The following is a 24,253-nucleotide window of genomic DNA, read 5'->3' on the forward strand; positions in this document are numbered from 1 at the left end:
ATATGAATAATTTGTAAAGCATTCTAGTTTAAAAATATTTTCATAATCCCAGAACACATTCCTGAAATTCTGAAGAAAATGTAAAATTTCTTACACCTGAACAAAAGTGACAATGCACTCCTTACATTTTCCTTGTTACAAGAGCACCAGGAGGTGAAAGTAATTCTAATATAACCAATTTTCATTCACTTCTTTGACTACTGACTAGAACCCACATTTACCAGTAAAGAATAAGTTGACTTCTACCCTTAGAAAGTATTACAAATTAGGTGGCATATAAGAATAATATATTTCAGCATTGTTTTAAGAAAGTAATACAGAACTACCAATTACATCCCTGCGACCAATAAGATCCCATAGATTAGGCCTCCTCCGTATCCCATCGGCCAGCCAGTGTCGGCTGGCAACCACAAGGAGGAGGGCCTTCTCAGCAGTAGCCCCGGCCCTTTGGAACGAGCTCCCCGTGGAGATTCGTACCCTCTCCACCGTCCAAGCCTTCCGCATAGCCTTGAAGAACTGGCTCGCCCGTCAGGCCTGGGGATAAGGATAGTTACCCCTCCCGAATGATGAATGTATGTTGCCTACCATTTTATTATATGTTTCTATCTTGATGTTTGTATTCCCCCCCTCCCAGTTTTATGTGAGCCGCCCTGAGTCCCCTCAGGGAAAAGGGCGGCCTACAAATTCTAATAAAACTCAAACTCAAAACTAAAAAAATAAAAAAAATAGATTAAGATTCTATAAAGAATCTTAAGTAAGTTTATTGCATTTTAAAAGTTTTATTAGTAATTACAGATATATGGATGTTATTGTTGTGGTTTCTGGTTCAAAGGCTGTATTATAGGTTTGATGTGATTGATTTATAGGGTCATCTGTATAGGTTCTACTATGGAGCATTTGTTAACTAATCACATTCCCAGGTTTTTCCCCCTTTCAACCCATCCATTCAATCCCTTTCAATCATTTACTAGAAATAAAAACAGTTTAGAGCTTCAAGTTTGACAAATAATTGTGAAACATTTCCTTTTCATGCTAACCTTGTAATAGCCATCAGCTGATTGTGGGCTTTTATTACCCAAGGATGAATCTTTATCCTATTTTACTTTGTGTCTGTGGAGATTGTCACTCATCCAGGTCATGGCTTTTTCAAGAACTGGATTCCAGTTGCCGCTTGAAAAAAAATCACCTTTGGGACACTTTTATTTTGCTTTCAAGAATAAGCCTTGCTTTGATTATTGAGAATGTGATGTTCTCAGCTTTCTTATCCTTCATACAAGTCAAGATTTGGAATAAATGGATACTGTATGCCAGGGGTATCAAACTCACGTCGTCAGAGCAGCATCACGTGATATATCGGGACTTTTTCACTAAACCGGTTATGGGTGTGGCCAGCACATGATGCATCTGGCCCGCGAGCCAGGAGTTTGACAGCTGTATGCCGAAGTCTCAACGTGAAACACAAAAAAAGAAAAACATAGAACAGATTATTTTGTCTTAAAATCATTTGTGTTTGAAGCCAGCATACTTTTAGAAGTGAATCCAGAGGAAAAAGAACATTAAGTGATCTTTGTTCTAGTACTAATTATTTTAGTAGAACAGTTCTTTGCCAATGTTAGGAAATACTTCAACCATTTCATAGCTCATTTCTCACTTATCACTGTATAAAAATATTGCACAAAAACCATTTGCAGCATTAGATGATGATGATGATGATTATTATTATTATTATTATTATTATTATTATTATTATTATTATTATTACTCAGTAATAATTACTCAGATACTCAGTATTGTATATAGGACTCCAAGTCTGGTCTCATTAGTACATAATTTTCTCCTACGTTGAATCCAACAACAGAATATATTCTGTTGGCATTTGCATTCCTTTTGTATTCAGCATAATAATGATGGTCGCGCCTTTTTAATTTCTACGGGTTTCAATATCGTTTTTAACCTATTTTAATACTATATTTTTTTTAAAAAAATCATTTTTAGTTTCCTTGAACGCCTACGAAGGGGGTTATTAAACAAACAAGTCATAACCCTGTTCAGTGTAATAAACCAAAATAAATAACTTGGATATGTATCTAGCAAAAGACAGTTCACCACCTCATTTCATAAATGGTTGAATTACTGTTATTAGGATGATTTCTCTAACTTTGAACTAAAATCTGACTCTCTGATATTTAAAATTATTATTCTGTATCCTGCATTTTGGAATAACAGGAAACAACTTTTATTTTTCTATTATTTGATATTACTTCAGTGCTTGAGTTTTTTTTAATTTTTTTAGTTAATATTCTCAAGTCTAAATATTATCTAACTGAAATATTACATCTTTACTTTCATTTTTGCTGCACTTCTAGTTTATCTGATACTTTCTTAAAACGTGGTACACAGAAACATAATTGAGTGTCGCTAATGGGAATTAGTTCTTCCTGTCTCTGTAATTATTTTTTTAGTTATTTTTTTTTACAAATATGAAAAGCTTCATGAATTTTCATGTCATCTTTGCTCAGAGGTCATGCTAATCTTCTCTGTATCGTTCCAGTTTTAGTACATTTGATGCTGAAGGGAGCATCATTTTTTAAAAAAATGTTCTCTAGCCTATCAAAATCATTTTGAATTGCCTTGTCTGTTTTATGAAACTTTAGCCATCCCACCTATTTTGAGTCACCTGCAAAGCTGGTAAACATTTCCCCTGCTTCTATTTTATTTGCTAATGAAATTGTGTCAAGCAAGCCTCCTTCAGCAACCAAGAAAGAAACCACTTAACTTCATTTGTAGAATTAAAAGTACTTTTACTGGTTATAAAAAGATAGCTGCGAAGTAAAGCAAGGTCTAAGGCCGAAACGCGTGAAAGCATACATATCAAATATTTGCCCATCCCCCTCCCCCCAACAACTCCCAATCCATTGCCCAATCTGCAAATCCCTTAGGTGTCATGTGGGTGCATCGCCAAGAAGTATCATCAGGTTGGAATGCAAGACGGTTGACCTTCACCAACTCCAAACATCGGCCATCAGCATGCGCAGAAGATGGTGAGAACAAAACTCACTTTTTAACTAACCTCCTGTACCAATTATTTCCCATCCCAAATACCATGCTCCCCCCATTTCTATGGCAGCCGAAAGCAAGTAGCAAAGCATAGGCTGACACCTTGAGGCATTCCACTCCAATCTGACGAGTTTTCAAGCCAACTATGGAACTATTCAACTCAGTAGTTTGCAAAATCAGAACGCCATGGTTATCCCCAAAATGCTTTCTGAAGTCAAAATATATTGCCACAGTAGAAGAAAATGTCCTAATTAAAAAATGAAATCAGATTGTAGTAAGACTTTTTCTTTAAAAATTCACATTGTCTTCTGATTGTGATCACATTATGTTCAAGATACTTAGACATTTAACATTTTATGATCTACTCTGGAATTTTCTAGTACCTATCCAGGAATTGGTGTTGTCCCAGATTTGCTTTCTCCCTACCTTTTTAAAAATAGGGACATTTGTTGTCCTACACTTTAGAAGCACTTTATCTATTTTTTAGAATTTCTTAAAGACAATATTATCAACATGGTGAGAAAGTGTTTTGTAAAAGAGCTAGATTTTACAGCAGGGGTCTCCAACCTTGACAACTTTAAGGCTTCTGGACTTCAACTGCAGAATTCCTCACCAAGTCAAATTTGGAAGGTTGGAGACTCCTGCTTTATAGAGTTTGACTTTCAACAAATATTGTGAAAGTTGAACTCCCCCATAATTACTTCTTGGAAAGACCTGCAATTTGCTTTTGGAGGATGTCAGCCACATACACACCTTGATGGGTGGCTCGGATGAATAAAAGGTGAAAAATAAATTGATAAAATAAATACATTTTGGGAAGACCTTTTTTAAAAAGAAGGCCCAAATTACTTATAAAGAGATACTTGGTTATAAATATTTTATTGCTGGAAAAAAAATCAATAAATTTGTTAATGGTACTTAACTTAAAGAGTATTCAAAAGTTCCTGATTTCTGCTCATGGATATTTCCTTTTTAAAAATCTGGTATGTCTTCTCATTTTAAAATATTGCAATACAATTTTTTTATTCTGCGAATCTTTTAAAAAATTACTATTTAATCCAAATGTCTTTAGCAGCCAGATCCTATATACTACTAGATAACTTCGAAAATTATAGGATTTACTGCAAGAAACTCAGCATTATAGTACTATAAGAATGCATTAAGATGAATAATTAGAAAATGCAAGGCTATGTCAAAGAATATCCACCAAATGATAGTTCAAAGCTACAAAGCTACTTTCTTGGGTGTTGGTTCCCACTTATGTTGCCTTTCCAGTCCACTTCATTTTTCATTTTATTAAAAAGAAAGCTTCAATAAGTTTTGAACTTAGTTTTTGATTTTGAGTGACAAAATTCTAGCCCAGTGTTTCTCAACCTTGGCAACTTGAAGATGTCCGGACTTCAACTCCCAGAATTCCCCAGCCAGTATTCGCTGGCTAGGGAATTCTGGGACTTGAAGTCCGGACATCTTCAAGTTGCCAAGGTTGAGAAACACTGTTCTAGCCTAATAACAACTTTGTTTTATATTGCCTTTTCCATAATGTAATTCACTTTCTTGTTCTTTTCACTTTTATAGTTTTAATAGTCTTAGAAGTTTCCTATGCTGATTAGGGATTACAAACAAATTTGGTACTCCTAAATTTTGGGTTGATAGATTGTTTTCCTTGATATTGCCAAAGCTTGGGAAAGGATCAGATTAGATCCATCAAAAATTGATGCTGGTTATCAAGAAATATCCAAATTAAACATACAATTATCAGAAAAAAGAGAGAGTTCCAGATATTTTAAACTGATAATTACCCAATAATAAATTATTTCTTGTTAGATAGTTGTAATTTATGAAAATTTTAATATAAGAAGTAATTGTGATAAAGAAAAAAGATCTAAAGAATGTTAGGAGCAAGAGTGATATTTTCCACATTAGTAATAGCACTTAGACTTATATATCGCTTCACAGTACTCTACAACCCTCTATAAGTGGTTTACCGAGTCAGCATATTGCCCCTAATATGTTGGGTCCTCATTTTACTGACCTTGGAAGGATGGAAGAATCTGATTGTTTGCCTTCTGGGGAGAATGTATAATACAAGATATTGAAACAATGTAGATTTACACATAGTTTAAACACAGAGATTATCCGTGAGTCAATTGCAAATTTTCGCAGCTATAAATTAAAAAACTATTAACATCATGGCTTGCACATGCCTATCTCACTGATTTATATTTATGCAACTTGTTCATTTATAGTTTTTTTTAAATCTCCTTAAAGTTAAGCAATGAAAAATGCAATGGTGTAGTAGTTAATGTGGTGGTCTAGAACAGTGGTCACAAACCTTTCAGACCTCAGAGACCAATAAATTCATAATTTTAAATCCTGTGGACCACTAATACTATCTGCCTAATAACTGGCTGAGTGGACGAGGCTAGGTGGTCATGTAACTGGGTGGGCGTGGCCAACTCAATGTCATTCACATCGAGGGGTACCCCGCCAGTCTCTATTTGCCTCTCCCAGCCACTCCTCGCCTCCCCCGCATGGGCTCCTTAGGGCCCCAACAGGAAGCAGTTGTTGGAGCTAAGCATCCGTGAGGAGAAAGAGTTGGCAAAATAGCTGGCTCAGTTCAAATTAGACCCTACCGAGAAGGAGGCTCAGTAGAAGCACCTCTTTGAGGACTACGAGCATAGGCTTTCCAAGCAGAGGAAAGATCTGTGGGAGTGCAAGGCCAGGTACTGGTGCCTGGAGGCTTGGTGGGCTGATGGTCAGCCAGTTCCAAGCCATGATGCAGTCCCACTGGAACAAGATCCTTTGGCTTTTCACCACCAGTGGTTCTTCCCTCCAGCCTTCACCCAAAGCCCCACACCAGGAGGATTAAGCAGACCCCAAGTCATAATTTCTGCCTCCCTCTGACCTGCACAAAAAGACCCCAACACAAATGTTCATTACATGTATTCATTCTAGGGCTGTAGTTTGAGGATCCCTGATTTAGTGTAATATAAAAAATGCAAATATTTTTTCTGCAGACCACCAAAATTTTCTCACAGACCACCAGTGGTCCATGGACCACAAGTTGTTGATCGCTCGTCTAGAAAGCAGAATATTTTAGTTCTAGTTTTACCTTTGTCTTAAAAACCGGTTGGGTAACTTTGGGTTGGTTACTACAGAGGTGAGTTCCTACCAGTTCACACCAGTTCAGTAGAACCGGTTCGTCAAATCTACCGAACCGGTTAGAAGAGGTTCCACCAGAAAGCAGGCCACACCTACAGAAGATGTTTCAAATTTTTTTGAAACCCACCACTGACACACACACACACACACACACACACACAGAAAGAGAAAGAAAGGAAGAAAGAAAAAAAGAAAAAAAGAAAGAAAAAGTGAGAGAGAGATGAAAGAAAAAAAGGAAAAAGGGACAGAGAGACAAAAGGAAGGAGAGAGAGAGAGAGAGAGAGAGAGAGAGAGAGAGAGAAAACACATGGCCGGCAAGCCACTCCCATCAGGCCACATGGCTGGCAAGCCACTCCCACAAGGGAGGCCACACCCACAGAGTAGGTTCAAAAAAAATTTGAAACCCATCTCTGGGTTACTATCTCTCTCGGGCAATTCACCTCACAGGATTGTTATTGTGGAAAAATAGGTGAAAAGAGAACTGGATGTTTGTCATCTTGAGTTGCATATGACAAGGAAGGATAAAGTATTTTTTTAAATGTGCAGGAATTGCTCTATCTTAAAATAAAATATTTTCCATAATAAAGCAATACATTAATAAAAGTCCAACAGACATTTCTTTTCCAATTATTTTTGTATCTGAATGGGAAAGAATCTCTACATGTGAAAGTTTAATACTCTATATTTGTGCTGAAGATTTGTTAATAATAGTTTGAAAAGCATAACTGAAAAATGAAACTTTTTTTATTATTCAACTCAAGTTATGGGTGAATGGACCATTTTACAATAATATTACAATTTAAAACAAAACTATAAAAAGATGCTTAATGTAATTTAAATGTGTTTTTGAAACACTGATGGAACATTTCTTTGCAGATTTATTTTTTAATCCCAGTCTCATACACACACAGTCTCACTAAATTCTGGTAAATATATTTTTACAAACACATTAGGTGAGTAATTGCTAATCATGTAATTTTCAAAACAACAGTTATTTATGTTTGGAATTTCAAGACCTTTCCTTGATTTACAGTTTCAGTAGAATGAATTGTTCTTCTTTCAAAGCATTGTGAAAAGAGAATAAGCATATAGTTAACATCTCAATAATATTCACAGAAGAATCCATAGTATGTAAAATTGATTGTGTTTATTGCTGCCTCCTAAACGTGTCTTTTGTCTGCACCTGCACATGTGAGCATAGCACATTCTTTCGACTACACCTCCAGAAACTGCATTTCAATGTACAAATGGGGGACTGAAGGCAATATTTTTGAGATTATTGCCATATCACCCACAATAGTTTGATTTCAGACAATTCTACTGTCTATGAAATGATTTAAAGAAGTAGAACACATGTTAAGACTGTTAGAATTTTGAATAAGAAACAGTAAAGAATGGGATGCATATTTCTTAGCAAAATTTAGGAGCCATCGATATTTTTTGGAATCCAGATAGGATACATCATCTTCTTGACCTTTAAAATAATCCACAAGATTCTAACCAATGTCCATGTTTATTAAGTGGGGGTTTTTTTGTCCCCCTGCATAAGAACATAAAGCAAGTTCTATAAAGATCATAGTGTGTATTTTATGATTATGGAACACTTAAATCAGATTACTAAGTACCTGTAGGGAAAAATAAATGTCGATAAAGCCCTCATTTTAGCTTGACAAAATTAAAATTAAGCACTCAGAGGGTTAATTTATGCTAAATTACGCATAATAGCTCCTACCTCAATTGATGAAAACATTCATTGCTGTTATCCCCATTTGAAAATTATATATATATTTATATTTATATGTACTGTATATCTCAAAATAGCCTTAACCCTTTGAGGATCATATTAGCAGCAAATCACAATCTAGACTAGGCTTCCCCAATCTGGTACTCTTCAAATGTGAAATAGGAATGCTTGGAAATTCTGGAAGGACAGTCCCACCACATTTGTGGGTGTCAGGCTGCAGAAGGCTAGTCTAGACAGAAAACAAATACCATCTCAATCATATAGGAAACAATTGTAATAAAGATACCATAAAACTCCTTTTTGGCATCTTTGTCAAGGAACTGATACAGACAAAAATCAAATGGAAAAATTGTACATGGTTTCAAGAATTGTCAAAATCTCAAAGGGTTAAGTCAAGACTTTCAACAGAAGAGATGTATTAAAAGGGTGAATTGGGTGAGCGAACAGTCTCAGATGAACTTGGTGAATAGTCTTCTGATTCAGAGTTGAGTTCAGGAGGTGGTGGCTGTGGCTTAAAACGTCCCCTCACATCCGGGTTGCGTCTTCGTCGGAAAACCTGCCTCTCCTTATCAAGAGCGGTGGTCTGGCAGGGGCATAAAATGAGAATAGATGAGATTAGGCTGTGCATGAAATAGCAAATCTGACTCTCATTTTTCCTCTTTTTCAAAGCAAACCTCAACCCAGGTCAAATTAACCCCACCCCACCCTCCACAACCACCAGGTTTGGCTAGTTTTGCAAGCTTTAATCCATTACATGACTCAATTCATATCAAAGTGCATAATCCAACCTATAAAGAGGCAGTGTGATCTCATCAAGCATGTACAGTATGAGTGCATGTCTCTGAATGGATGCCATATGTTAGACTTCTGGAAGCTATTATTATTATTTTTTTGAATAATGGGTTCAGGTTTCAGACAAAATGCAGTCTAACCTGCTTTTTCAAATGAGGTCTCGGTTCTGAATAGAAATTCAATGCAATTTAATCAAATGAGAGAGGTAAATATTTGCCAATGTTCAAAATAATGAAAGTATCCATCAATACACACTGCTACAAATATTGGATTTTGATAGAACAATCAGACAAGAGAGAGATATTCTCAACATGCTTACTCTTTCTCTCACTTCATGCCCTCCCTACTCCTCTACTATTCCTCTTTTCCCTTTAACTTAGGCACTTGCTCACACACTATAAAAGCACACAGACCACTTCTCCTTCCCATAAGTTCGCACTAAGATTTCCTGTTGCTCTTTTTATACCTTTTCCAGCCAAACTATTCTTCCCATTCTCTTCAGATCATATTGGCCATTTCTCAGTGTGAATTAAATTGCCACCAAATTCCAGGGTGAGCTGGAATTTCTTGGGTGACAGGTTTAGTACGCATTTTCTAGATTATTCCAGCTAGATTTTCCTCACCACAACCTAGTTCCTATTTAGACACAGAGAGACTTTTGGAAAGACTTAAACTTTATGTACATAAATTCAAGTAATTATTTAATAACCTGATGTAACATTGGACTTAACAAGCATGTTTTTAACTTTCAGAGTCAGTCCAAGTTTTATTAGTTTGGGATCTCTTTAAACATTATGTAAATTTCCTGCAGTTCCTGGAAATAGGCCTGAAAGTTAGTCTCTAAACTATAAATACTCACTATAGTAAACCAGATTCAAACTACTGGAAAAACCCAATAAAGCTAAGTGTTGTCAGAGATGTTGGAAATACTATTATGATGAGCTGATATGAATAAGATTTTATTATACTTCAAAACATATCATCAGTTCTTCTTGAGACATTTACAATTGTTTTTTTGTTGTTGAAAATCAACCAGTTATATAGTGACCCAGAAACACAGTTATACCCAGAGCATTTTTGATAAGAAGATTAAAACTAAATCTATCGGATTAATGCAGGTTAGTATTACAGCCCTCTATGTTTTAAAATAATGCAATCAAGTCCCAAAATGTAATAAAAGCAGAAGATGGGCAAAGTTTATAAAGCAAGTGGATTCAGTTAAGCTAAATTGTTCCACTAATAGTTTTATAGTTAGAATATTTAAAGGACTGATAGAAAGTGGCAATAAAAGTTCATCTTTGGATCTTGGGGAGAAAAGACAATACTAAACTCCAACCGCTATCGTTTGCCAAAAGTTCTTTGTTTACAGTTGGCCCTTGGAAAAGGCCTAAACGGTTTTCAAAGTTGTGCTTTAAAACCAACTTTATGATTATATTTTAATAGAAAGCAGAAGACATTTGGAATCATATTCACATTACAGAGATAGAATTTACAGTATATAATTCTCTGTAACAAATGGAGAGAATGGCATACATTACTATTCTATGACATACAGATTTGCATTTAAAATATTTCTGAACACAAAAGGAGTTCATTTAAAGATTGACTCACATCACATCATTTTTATATTAATCCCAGATTCATGAAAAATTCTTTCTTTCGGCAGGAAAGTCTAAATTAAAATCTCCAGTACAATCCAGAACAACACTCTCCTGGTGCAAGGATAAGCAACTTTTGTTTTGATTTTAAGGATGAATTAATCCTCATATTTCTATGTGATTGAAGTTCATATTGTTTAAATCAAAATCTTTTGCTCTTATGTCTAATCCAACCATTTGCTCTTCTAGCTATACAGATCAACAAGGAACCTACATGTGAGAACTATAGCAAAATCATGCTCTGTGACACATCCATAAGGCAGGAGTTTAATTAGTATATTAGTAGTAATACATTAGCAAAAAATTATAAGGGTCCCTATTTAGCATTCTTTTGACTTATAACGAGAAGTTTTCTATTTTCTAAAACAAAGGTTGGGATGGTACAGAATATGAAGTTATGTATGATGCGTTGGGAGATATTAGAAGAGATGATATGGAGCAATTACCAATTTCCTTTGGTGCTATTAGCTTAAAAGGTTGTTCATTCCTGTATAAATCTTAATAAACTAAGTTGAAAGTTGATCCTGTATTGACCAATCACATAAGTGGCAGGCTTTCATGGAAGTGACAGCTATTAAAGTAGATATTTAAACTTCAGATCCGCCTCCTATCTTTCTATCTTTGCAAATCATACTTCTTTCCAAGACATACACCATTTCATATGCTGCCATTTATCTTGAAACTTCTCATCTAGTTTGAGGATGGATTTCTTTTTTACCTTTTCTCTTCCCTGAGGCCTATTCACTCTTTATTCATATATTTGTTTTGCAACTTTATTTTCATTCATTCTGTCTTACTTAACAAATATACTTCAACATTCTAACTGTATACTAATAATTCATATTTATTTTCAATCTGCATTCATTTAGCAGGTTTAACCTTACTTTTTGCATTTTTCAACTGACAGATTAGTTACCCCATTCTGATAATATCCAATGTTTATCCTGATATAGCCAATTCTCACTTCTGCACAATAACACAGCATCTTATTTATAGTCATTTTTGCTTCTATCACCTAGCATTTGGTCCATGCAATAATTCCAGTGGTGGGTTTCCATTTTTTTTACTACTGGTTTGCTTGTGTGTGCGTGCGCAGAAGCAGGGCAGGTGGGCGGAGCCTCCTGCCACTACCACTACAGGTTCGCTGCTGAACCAGGAGCAACCCACCTCTGAACAATTCATACAATTGAAATATGAAATAACACATTGAAATATGCGTTTTTTTCTGCAAGCATCTGGATGTTTCAACATTTTTCTATTTTTTTCTACATTCTACCAAAATACATATCATTCTACAATACAAATTCATTTACTTGCTCTAGTTTTTCCATAATTTATGAATAAAGTACTCCATTTTCCTGTTAAGTACAATCTTGTTGGTCTTTGATTCATTAATGACGTCTTCATTGAACTATACAAGTTGGCATTTTCTGTAAAATACAGTGTTCAGGTTTTCAGTTACCAACACAATATCATATAAATATATATAAAAGTACAGCCCTTTCAGTGAATCTACCTTCAATATCATCAAGAGTAATCCTTATATGATTATCCATGAATATATTTAACAACTTAAATGGCCTCATACATCCTTGTCAAGATGGTAAAAAAAAACCTAATTACTAATTTGGATAGAAACTGAGGCAAGGAAGACTAGATTTAATTACCTGTCCTGTCATGTGACCTAATGGGTATGATCCAGGGGTGGGTTCCTGCCAGTTCTAACCTCTTCTATAGAAGAGGTTCCACAAATCTACAGTGCCGTTTAGAACCTGTTCCAGCTTCTTACCCCTGCCCGTCCGCACATCATCAAAATGAAGAGCGAGAAGAGGAATTTTGGGAGTTGAAGTGCACAAGTCTTAAAGCTGTCAAGTTTGAATACCCCTGGGTTTTTTTCCTAAAGGGTTAGGGGTGCAAGGGTCTTGTAACTTGACAGCTTTAAGACTTGCGTGCTTGAAATGCCAGAGTTTCTGAGCCAACATTTTGATTGCTAAGCACGAGCGTTGTTAAGTGAGTGTCACCACATTTTACAAGTTGGCCACACCCATCCAGTCACATGACAGCCAAGCCACTCCCACCTGGTCACATGGCCAGCAAGCCACTCCCACAAAGCAAGCCACACCTATAGAAGAGGTTCTAAAAGATTTTGAAACCCACCACTGGTATGATCAGAACTAGGCTATGCATGCCACTTGTGGCACTAGTTTAAATTAAACCCTAAATGAATCTAGGCATATTTTCCTATGAGTCAATCATACACTAAACATGGACTAAAAGACCCAACATGCTAAACAAATTTATTTATCTTTCCACATAATTGCTGTGTATTTCAAGAAAAAATAGAGAACTAATAATTCCAAGTAACAATTCAAAGACAACTAAGAACCTTCTATTGATGTTCTCCAGCATCTAATTGACTTCGACTATTCTTGAAAATAATAAGCAGGGTCAAATCTGATCATTACTAGATATGACCGCCAATAAGTCCCAGGTCTCGAATAAGATAGTAGAAAAGCTGTTCCATTATTGTGAAAATATTCCTATAGACACCATAAACTGCAGTTGATTTTTTTTTTCACTTGCTCGAGGTAAGACTTCCAGAATAAACAGAATATATTATTTTAAAAAGATTTGCACTGGTAATTAGTACCAAGCACAATTTGTTACATTAATAAATTATAAATCCATGTCTTCAAGGGTAAGAATAATTGAACTCCTCAGTAAAAGGCAGGAAATAAATCTAACTAACAAATGAATAATAGCCTCCTAGAGTCTTTTGGAGTGGGGAGGCTATAATACATCTAATAAATAAATAAATACCTTTTTTTTACTCCACGGATGTTTCCATGCCAATTAATACTAAATGACCTGTAGTGGTACCTCAATACTTGACTGCTTTAAAACTCATTGAATTTGACTCTTGATACATTTTGACACAAAAATATTGTCCCAGTAATTGTTTGTTTGGTACTTGATGTGCTGCAAAAGGAAGAGGGAGATGCCTGTGGAGAACAGACAGAAAGTCAGCCATCCCAGGAAGATCATTGCAAAAGGAAGTGGGGGATGGCCACAAGACAGAGGTGGGTTGCTACTGGTTCACACCGGTTCAGGCAAACTGTTAGTGGAATGTTGGCTTGGGTCACAAACCAGCAGCGACCCAGGCTGGTCATGCCTCTGAACCAGTTACCTGGTCGCCACAGCATGTTTTTTTGGTATTTTTTAATGTTCTGTGCATGGACAGTGTTTACAGGCAACTACTCACATCTGTGGAGCGCAAAGCATGCACACACCGAGCCGGCATAACGCCGGCAGCAACCAACCCCTGCCACAGAGAGTGGACAGGAAATCAGCCAGGATGGGAAGGTTGCTGACATAGGAAAAGGGACAGACAGGAAGTCTTTGCTGGCTGAAACAAAGGGTCATGTGGTAAGCTAGGTGGTTTGTTTAGTACTTGTTGTTTTTAGTACTCATCATGCCTCCTGGAACCAATTAACAAGTGCCGAGGTACCACACTCTTCAAAATTCCATCAATATGTGATTTCATATTCACATGAGCAAGGTAATAGATCTTGCTTATGTCAATTAATTACTTGAATAATTGACATAATCAATAATTAATTGATCAATTAATTCATTAGAATAGAAGATACTGTATATAATACCATAAAGCTGGGTTCATAAAAGTTCCACACTCAAATCTATATAATGTCATTCTACTAATGTTAGGTTCCAAACATATTTAACCATTGTCTCTATCAGCACAGAACTGAATGACAATTTTCTCACTATGGTTTTTTTCTTTTTTTTTCTTTTGAAAGAAGAAATGTTCCCATTTAAATTCTGGCAGGATATAAAGCTAAGATTTTCTTCCATTTCATTTCACCATATTCATATCTTTCAAATGGGGAATTTAAGAACAGTGATTTGACAAAAACACTTTAGCTTCAAAGGTTGAAGCTCAACATAATATCTTCATAATCTTATTATGATTATACCATCTACTAGACATGTGATAATTCTTTTATTATAAATTAATCAGTCCAAATGCTGTTATATAATGGACAAAATATTGCGCTTCTCTACAGATTCCCTTACAATATTTTTATTAAACATTTGATGATATCAATGAATAAAATATACTTGTAAGAACTGGATTTTTTTAAAAGTAGGCACTCATTTTTAATATGTTTCCCCTCCAAAATGAAAATACTAGAATGTCCAAGTTAAATTATCATTTACATATTAAATATGTTCAAAAGGATCATGCGGGCTGGGGAATTCTCGGAGTCCACTCATCTGACAGCTGCAGAAATTGAGATCTGATCTGTATCAATAGTGAGCTGCAGGAAATACATGACTGATTGTAACAATACCTTAGGTTAGTTTTCTCTAGAGGACCTTACTTTTTCTTTCTTAAATGCCTCTCATTTCCTCTTTTTAAAAGCTTCTTCATCTATCTTTATGCTTCGTAAAAAGGTTAACTCCCAGTGTAACATTATTTCTGCTATCCCAAAGGTGCTTTTTCAGGAGGCAACTGGACTTTCTTGTTTTTCTTTGAAGATGCTTTGCTTCTCATCCAAGAAGCTTCTTCAGCTCTGACTGGATGGTGGGAAAAACAAAGCTGAAGAAGCTTTTTTGTATGAGGAGCAAAATGGCTTTAAAGAAAAATTAGAAAGTCCAGTTGCCTCTTGAAAATGCACCTGTGGGACAACCATGGCCTAGATGACTGAGAATCTCTATAAACCTTATTTCTGCTGTTGTGTATTATAATTTGCACTTCCCATTACTGATGTTAAAAACAATTTACAATATATTATTCAAAAGAAAATAATATAAACTATATTGTATATAGTTTATCTATTATAAATTAATCAAAATTTAATTATGGTCTGACACAGCATGCAATACAATAACTACACAAAAGAAATTTAAAAATAGCAAGAAAATCCTAAAACAATTAACAGCTAATAGTTACTAACATAGGAAGGAATCAGATAGCTTCTACAGCTATCTATAAGAAGTTTGCAATCTTAGAGATTTCTGAAGGATGGTCAACCAGGAGTAGGATACTAGTGTCTTGTTCACAATTGCAATTAGAATTGTTAACAATTGGAAGTATTAAACTTGATGACAATCTATAATGGGCATTTTAATAGCACACGTGAGACAGATTCTACTTCTGAGTCTCAATAGAAAAAAACTGACTCTCCTATGTTATATTAGCTGTTGTCCTAATAATGCCCCAATTTGGCCAAAATAAATAATCTCCTTGGTAATGTTAACAAAATATCTAGTGATAGTCCAAGGAAGAGGAACAATTATTGCACTATAGAAGGAACAGGAGACTTTGGTTCTGTCAGTTCTCAAATTCCCTGCTTTATTTCAGTTAGGGTTTTTACCTAGCATATCAACAATACTATAAATTATATACACTATATTACTGTTTTTAGTTTCTGATAGAAACCTTTGCTAGCATAGAAAAAAGCAAAGCCTACAACAAACACACACAAACATCATATATGAACATAGAGGCAAATGCATAAATGCATTTGCACTCACAAATATAGACACACATGAATAAACATATTGCCTAAAAGAAGAAGAAAAGGAGGGGGTGGGGGTACCAGAACAAAAACACAGTACAGCATTTCTAAAATCATCACAACATGATTTTGATGTTTCCATCAGGAATTTGCATGTACCTATCAAATGGTATAATTCATAAGAATAATAATTTCAATAGAGAATAAGAATCTGCTGAATTGAATTGAAGTTCTTTTAGGAAGGAAATCTTGTCTCTAAACAGATCATTGGACCAAAGCATGAGTAAAAATTTCAACAAAGCTTTATGTTTCAATGGAAATCCCATCAACAAACTACAGGTGGCAATCACAAATACAAATAACAATATCATTAATCAGTTTTGGGACTAAAGAAAACCCTTTAAATACAAAATATTATAACATTTACAAACGAACTATTAATATACTTTAAATTTTAAGTTAAGATTCAATTATCTTGTTGCTTTATATACTGGAGAAAGCTAACTATTTGGTGGTAAATATTTAGCTGTAGCCTTCAAATATACATATTATTTATTTAACTTACTAAAGACAAGATAGATTCCAGATAGTAGGATTGTGGAAACTTCTACATGAGAACAAATAAAGTGACTCTCAGTTAAAATGCAGTGAAAATTTGACTGAGCATGAATCACTATTTATGGCCAGTATGTGAGGTTAGAAATAAAGGATATAGTAGATTTAAATTCAGAATCACCAAGCTTGGAAATTTTTATACATTTACAGGCAGGAGTTCCAGCTGGCACTGATGTCATATGATCCTACATGATAAATAATCTTCTATTAATATGAAGCATGCACGAGAATAACATTTCTCTTAGAATGGTACCAATTATTGTGATCTACTGAATATGTACAATGTAGCCCCTTAATGGCCAGTTTTCCAATATATACATATTAAAAAGCCATTAGTCAAGACCATACATAAAATCTATAAATAGTTAAAAGACAGCATATACAATTACCACAAGGATACCATGCCATGTCTTCATATTAATTCTTTTAATAGTTCTTTTTATTTATAATTTTATAGTATTTTGATCTACATACAGTATATTGTCTAGATATATGCTAATCCTTGAATGTTATCCCTTTCACATTTTAACTTACCTGCTAAGATGGGTTTCATAATTTCTCTAAAGCAATAAACAACATATATTTTTATATTAATACATTTATTCATATCTCATACACTTTTGAACGCATTGTTATGCTGGAATTAATATATACCTGTGGACAGAGATTGAGCTACTTAGTGAAAGTTGGAAAATTTGAGATGAAGGTATTTAAAAATTGATATAACTCGATGATTTTTTGCACCTGCTCCCCAAAGCTAGGAATTACAAGAGACATCACCATCAGGAAACTTCTCCAAATAATGTTTTCTAACATTATGATTATGCATCTTTTTGCATTTTAAATACACAGTGTTCTAAGTAGAAAATTTGAGTTAGTAGATGGGATAAAAACATTTCCAATCAACATATTGTGTTGCAGGTCTGTGTGAAGTCACAGCTAAATATTCCTTCTGATATAAAACTGTTATCCCAATTTATTCTTTACATAAAAATGTGGTATACTTAGTAGTATGAAACTCATGATCAATCTATATGTGTGAATGAAGTAGTAAAGCAAAAGTTAAAATCAAAGTTACCACAAATACAGTAATTTTTCCAAGCAAGTGTGCATTATCAGTTTCTAATACATCCAATTAGATAAAAGTTGATTAAAGATTTAAGATACCCTGACATATAGATATGACCTTGAATACTGATAGAATAGAAACTGAATATATACTTCAGGAAGGCATCCATCCAAAAATTTTCTTCCTATAAAGATCAACTTCTGGACACAGAAAATGTAATTTTTCCAAAGGTAATTCATTGCAACCTAATCCAGATATTTTAAGTAAAATATATAGAGGGAATATTTAATTTACTGTAAATGCTTGCATTGACTACTGCCACAATTATATTAATAAAGGTTAGATCTGCACAATCCACAGCACTGAAAGCAATTCCTTGAACATAAAAATATTTGTCAATATGTAGTTCATCCTACTGAATCTTTTTAAAAGTTACAAAAACCGATCTTTATAAAGTTATCAAAATGTGTAAAAACTGAGCATCAACAAATATCATATACATTTAAATTGGAAATTTTAGATACCATATTCATCTCTATAGCAAAAATTATTCATCATTGCAGATAACACCTACTTTCAATTGAATGGGAATTCTTAGTCACAATCCTAACACGTAATAAAAGGTGGTATACTAAAAAGAGAGGTAGATTCATGCAATATCATTTTTATCCAGTTCTTTTAAAAACGGAGTAACAAAAATGTGCATACTTTGGAAACACAAGCTAACCAGAGCACATACAATGCATTATATTTCATTGAACAGCTTCTCAATACTATGTTATGTCAATGCATTGTTCATTCTAAGATAAGGATTGTGGTTGGGAAGGGGAAATTTAAAATGACAGTATATAATTTTGTATCTCAGAGAGAAAAAAAACAAATATAAATGTAGATCTAGATGTATTGATATCCTGTTGCCATTTCACAGGTAGAAAAAGAAAGAGCACAGGATATTACATGCCTTCAAAACTGTTAACATAAAATAAAATATTGCGTGAACATTTCATTTTTCTGTATACACTGTCCTTTTAACTAGAGGGAGCGCTGGATACTGAGCATGTGCAATGAAGAAAAAGCTTGCAATGTCAGTGTGAATAATGGGTGAAGAAAGGGAATGAAGGGTGTGGCATCTCAATCAAGATTCAAATGAAACTGATAAAGCAGCATATGGACTGGGTAACAAATTAAAAAAAAACATGTTTATTCACTGAAGTAACTGGTTAATGGAGACTGCCAGCACGTTGCCATGGAAACACTGACTGTTGGAGCTGTACCATCTCATACCTTATCCAATACATTCCTGGTTGTTGGTAGTAGTCCAAAGACCCTGATCTCTTGATGGTAAACCCGTGGTCCAGCTGAGCAGAGAGAAATGGGCAACTCAGTGGATCGATATTGTGCTAGAGAATTAAGACCTCCAGACCAAAACTGTTCCTTGTTTATTAGTGCATATTTATTTTTCAATTTCACAAGGTAGTACTCTAACATTTTAAAAATAAAATAAAAATAAAATGTACGTAAATGGGGAAAAAAATAAAAATAAAATAAACAAATAATGAAGAAGATCCTATACCAAATAATTTATCTGGCTAAATTAATATTTTGTTTATTAATTACTACATAGTGCCCTTATTTCCACTTGTAACAGTCACAGGTTTGAAGATAAACAAAATAGGGCTATATAAGGCATTACTTAAGCTTTCCCCATTTTATAATAAAAATGTTGTGAACAGTTTCGTTTTCAGTATGTCTTGGTTTTTTATGAATCATAGTAGCCACCTTTATAACCAAATAGATTAGATTTTCACAGATCAAAACCACGCTGTTTCATATTGATGAAAATGTATAAATATGAAAAGATAACATTTTAACATTCCCATCAATCTCCGTTACTGGTTTCAAAAAGAAACTTTGATCTGGCATTCAAAGGATAATCCTAGATAACTGTGTATTATTATAGTCTACAATTTAATCTTAAAAATGTATAAATTTGCATTACTAAAGCCTTGTATCAGAATTCAAAGTATAGTCTTAATTTATTAATTTGAGAAGCATGCTTTTTTGAAATTGAAGGAAAAAGAAACCATTCCATTTAATTTCACTTCTGATATAGTAATAAAAGGGTGGTTTTATTCTTTATTAAACAATACTTTCCATTGTGTGTAGCAGGGCACCACATAAGTAATTAAAAGCTATTTTAGTGCAGGTAGTTCTTCAGGGACAGAAAGGGAAACAAGGCATACTATACGGTTTAGTATTTGAAAATGCTTTAGCACATATAAAAGCAGAAAAGAGAACAAAGATATATTTCTTTTGTGTTTATGTGTGCTTTGTTAGAGTGACATAAGGCCAGAAGTTTACAATTTAAATTACAAGAGGCTGCTTGAAACAGCTCCAAAAAATCAGTTATTTAGTTGTTGCAGTATGCATCCTGACTTTGAATCCAGAAAATTAAAAAAAAATGTTTATTTTCTTTCATCAACTTTTTTCTTATGTTGGATACTTTAAAACACCCCAAATTATTGAAGACTTCCAGATAAAATGATGAAGGCCTTATATTGTATCTAGTACTATATCCAAGATCTACTGCTGCCATCTATTGTTGTATGAAGGCAATGCACTAATAACATTGAACAGCCAATGTCTAGGAATTTCAAAACAAAATGTTTTATTAAACTGTAATTACTTGAGTGGAGAAAAAAGATTAGCTTAGATATTTTGCATCCCTTTTTTAATTCAGCATTTTAGGTACTCAAAATCATAGCACTAATTAAATTATAAATAACACATAGTGGAAAGTAAATAAAACCAAATAAATTCTTTGCTCGAATCAGATTCAGGTATCAAAGAAAAGTGCAATTCACAAGCCACTTAAGGCTGCAGAATTGGGATAGCTCACACATATAAGCTCTTTGCACTTGAGTTGAATCCACTGTAAGGTATCTTGCAAAAAAGAAGAAGAGTAAGATACATTTGTTCCATCACAACTGTAAAGTCCTTTTGGACAATGGATCATCTGAGATCATGGTAACCCCAACAGAACATTTGTTTCTGTGTATGAGAGAGAAACAGAGAAAGAAAGAAAGAAAGAAAGAAAGAAAGAAAGAAAGAAAGAAAGAAAGAAAGAAAGAAAGAAAGAAAGAGACAGAGAGAGAGAGAGACAGACAGACAGACAGACAGAAAGAGACACACAACCAGTCTTCTACTTTCATTCTGTTACAACATAGATTCTGTGTATTTTCTACTGACTTTTTATTGCCGTCTACAAAATAAGAGGAAGGGGAAATGCCTTCTCCAACTACTCCAGCAGTATGGTTTGTTGCTGGCAATTGCATCAGTTTAATGGGCCCAAATGCTGACAACATAATGTATCTATTTTTTAATCTACTTAAGGTAAAGGCATTTTCCTTTGTGATAGAAGGAGCAGGGGAGCAGATGAACACTTTCCAAGTAGTCAAAAGATTTATCTGAAGGGACTTGTGATAGGAAAGATGCTCATTGAGTATTAAGATCGACCTCAACTTCTTCAAACTTTCTTGGATTCTTTTGGAATTATGTGAACAGAGGCTCCTAGCCCTCAAAGATGCACTGGTTCAAGAATGAAAAGTCTGATGCGCAATTATTCTGCAAATGCAGAACTCTTAAGCTCCCTACCTTTTCTGATAGAAAGGATCACATGGTTGAATATATAATTAATAGCTAAAGAATGTTATTAGGACCAATTCAATTAACTGATTAATTGACATCCACAATTAATATAGCCCTTGTTTTTAATTGTACTTATTGATGTGCACCTGTATGGAAAGAACGCATGGAAAGATAAATGGTGAATCAGGTAAAGGTCCATCTAAATCCCAAATTCTGTGTGTCATAGTGTCCAGTTCAGGAAGCTCATAAACATGGGCAATTACAGTCCCCAAGCTTGAGCTTAGTATTTGTGAAGAAATGTGGCCCAAATTTCCAGGAGGCAGTGCATTCTATAGAAGCAAAAGACAGCACAATTAAGAGTTGTCTGCTTTAGTTTGGCAAGATTGATGCCAGGCTCCAAAACTCAAGGCAAACATATTGAGATTCTTTTCAGGAGTATCTTTTATTGCCCCTCACCTATAAAAAGAAATCCTGCTAAACTAAAGCAGACTACTTGCACCACAAAACATAAATTCTGGGAACTATTAACTTCGCTTATTCTTGTTCCTCTGGAAGGAACTCCTTCCCTCTTGGAAATCCATTTTATCACAGTGTTTCACTGCAAGGCCACCAAAAAATTCCAGATCTGTGCAGAAAATATGTAGGCAAATGTTGATGTGCCTGTATACGTGCACACATTTTTGTTTTTAAAGAATGTTCATAGATGTGTTCAAAAGTCTTGATTTTATAGTTCTATGATTCTGGATAGAATACTCAGTCATCAAGATTGATCTACTGATGGGTAGATCTTTTATGAATTAGGGCATTAGGGCATTCCCATTCTTTTGAACCCCGAAATAAACACTTGGCCTTATTTTCGGGGAGGTCTTATTATTTTTGAGGCAGGAGGCGGTAAGCGTGGTCATCTCATGGCTGCTGCTTTTCAGGGAGGGCTTATTTGCAGGGAAGGGATTATTTTAGCACATGCTCTTATTGGGCTTATTATCTGGTGAGGGTTTATTTTCAGGGAAACAGGGTAGCTTTATCGTCTTTGGAATGTTTGTGGTGCGGGAGCCAGATGTTATTCCATGGCATTCTAATCCTCTACTGGGAATTGAACTCATGGACCTTCACACTTTAAAAGACTATATACAGTGCAGTAGCTTTAGCAGCAATCTAGGTCCTGGTATAGGTGGCTGCAGAAAGGGATAGAGAGAGGGTCTCAGAATGGTATATGCAACCCAGCTGGCCTTAAACTCTGTGAGTTGAAAGGCATCAGGGTTATATTATATCCTGCCTCCATCTGTCTACCCATGCCTGACGAACCCTGGTCAAATCCTATTTACCTCTTGGTAGTAAATGTAACTAAAAAAATGCCACAGGAAGTATATAACGTTGTATAAAAATAGAGGGAAGCAGAAGGCATGCAAAATCCCATACATTAGATTATATTTACCATTCTGAGTATTACAGATCAATATATTTTCATTATACTTGTTTTTCCTTCTTCTATCAGTACATGGTACTTTCATGCCTCAAACAATAATTTACTTTCATAGATAAAAAAGGACACTCATAAAATCAAAGCAAACTTTGATTTTGTTATGTCTGCTTGAAAGCAACATATATAATTGGATCTTAGTTCACTCAATATAATGCTGCAACCAATCACAATTAGGAAAATTAAATTGGACTGCAACTCATTAGTATACAATACTACCTCCCTGTTATTTTTTTTTAAAAGAAAGGCTCATTTATTTTCATTAATTTCAAAACAGGAAAATGTTATTAATCAACTCTGTAGGGCAATACCACTTCACTATGAGTCTTTCAAGGCTTCTGTTAAACCCTAATTACTAGCTCTACTCTTTAGTAACTACAGACACCACAAGGCAGCAGTTAAGTCACTAGTTTGAAATACTCAGAGAAAACAGTGACAAATTGCTAGAAAGCCCTCGCAATATTGAAGCAATTACTTCTTATTTTAAAGCACTTTTTCAGTCTAATCAAAGAGTGTAAAGAAAATAGTTTACTGATGCTTCTGTCTTTATCTATTTATTGAAAATATAACCTCAGAGAAAAGATTATATTAGCTTTGGTTACATGGCATGGCACACAGAGAGAAATTTCATTTAAGAATCTGAAAAGTGGATGTTTAGAAACATATTTGTTCAATAAAATTTGAAAAACCTATTAATATTTAATATGCATTTGCATAAATGGCAGATGAAGTGATAAGTGCCTAAATATCAATATTAACAGTACTCAACAAAGTTTGTCATTGTATTTTCCATTTAAATGTCTACAGATGACAGAGGGAATGGAAGAGAGATGCGAATATGCCATCAGACTCACTAAAATGTCAACTGCCTTTCATTTTTAAAAGATAATTTTCTTTGAAAATCTTTCAATCTTCCAGTGTCAAGAGGAATTGGGTAAAATGAACTTCTACAAAATCTGTAAAAGAAAAGCGACTCTAAACAGCTGCTATACAATTTCATAGTCAATGTTAAAAATGTCAGAAGTACACTCACTTTTATTTTAGAGTTTCAGGAAGGGGAGCTGATTTAAAAAATGCCACATTTAAAGGGTGGGTTGATTGAAAAAGGTGGGCAGTTTGTTATAAGACCAATGATGGGAATGGTGCTGCATGTTATTATGTAGTGTATGTGATTTGGAACTCCATGAGCAGCTTTGGCTTCTTAATGTGTAGACATGCAGTAATGTAGATACAAGGCAATCTTTAAATACAAGAATCTAAATATAAGGCTACCTATATTTCTGTATAAGACATTTTAATGAAAGAGATCCTTTCATTAAGCCAATATGAAGAAGATGGAAGCTTGCGGTAGGAATTGACCTTCTTACCCAATCCAGAATACCGCTTCAGTGAACTTCAGGAGAAGAGAAAGATTTAGACACTTTTGATCAGTAAATACAATTAAATGATTGTGGTTTAAACTTCTGAACTGCTTTAATAATGATT

The 24,253-nt window shown here is 34.6% G+C and overlaps 1 protein-coding gene and 1 non-coding gene across 3 annotated transcripts in view; both read right to left on the reverse strand.

Annotated features, from left to right (window-relative positions):
• Positions 1-2,474: 2,474 nt before the first annotated feature.
• On the reverse strand, positions 2,475-2,581 carry LOC148044340 (U6 spliceosomal RNA). The gene has a single exon (XR_015697597.1). It is a non-coding gene; the product is annotated as a U6 spliceosomal RNA (small nuclear RNA).
• Positions 2,582-6,945: 4,364 nt separating this feature from the next.
• Positions 6,946-24,253, reverse strand: part of DCLK1 (doublecortin like kinase 1) — a 160,130-nt gene continuing 142,822 nt past the window's right edge. Inside the window, exons 17-18 of one of the 2 annotated variants that reach the window (XM_014062630.2) lie at positions 18,925-18,998; positions 6,946-8,546 (exon numbers count right to left, since the gene is read on the reverse strand). In XM_014062630.2, coding sequence (XP_013918105.1) covers positions 8,489-8,546; positions 18,925-18,998 — 132 coding nt within the window. In that variant the 3' untranslated portion in view covers positions 6,946-8,488. The remainder of the gene's footprint in view (positions 8,547-18,924; positions 18,999-24,253) is intronic. The other variant, XM_014062629.2, reaches the window with a different exon arrangement.

The sequence above is a fragment of the Thamnophis sirtalis genome, unplaced genomic scaffold (assembly GCF_051295495.1).
Source record: "Thamnophis sirtalis isolate CommonGarterSnake01/CBP01778 unplaced genomic scaffold, rThaSir2_p1.2 scaffold_8, whole genome shotgun sequence".
Classification (NCBI taxonomy): Eukaryota; Metazoa; Chordata; class Lepidosauria; order Squamata; family Natricidae; genus Thamnophis; species Thamnophis sirtalis.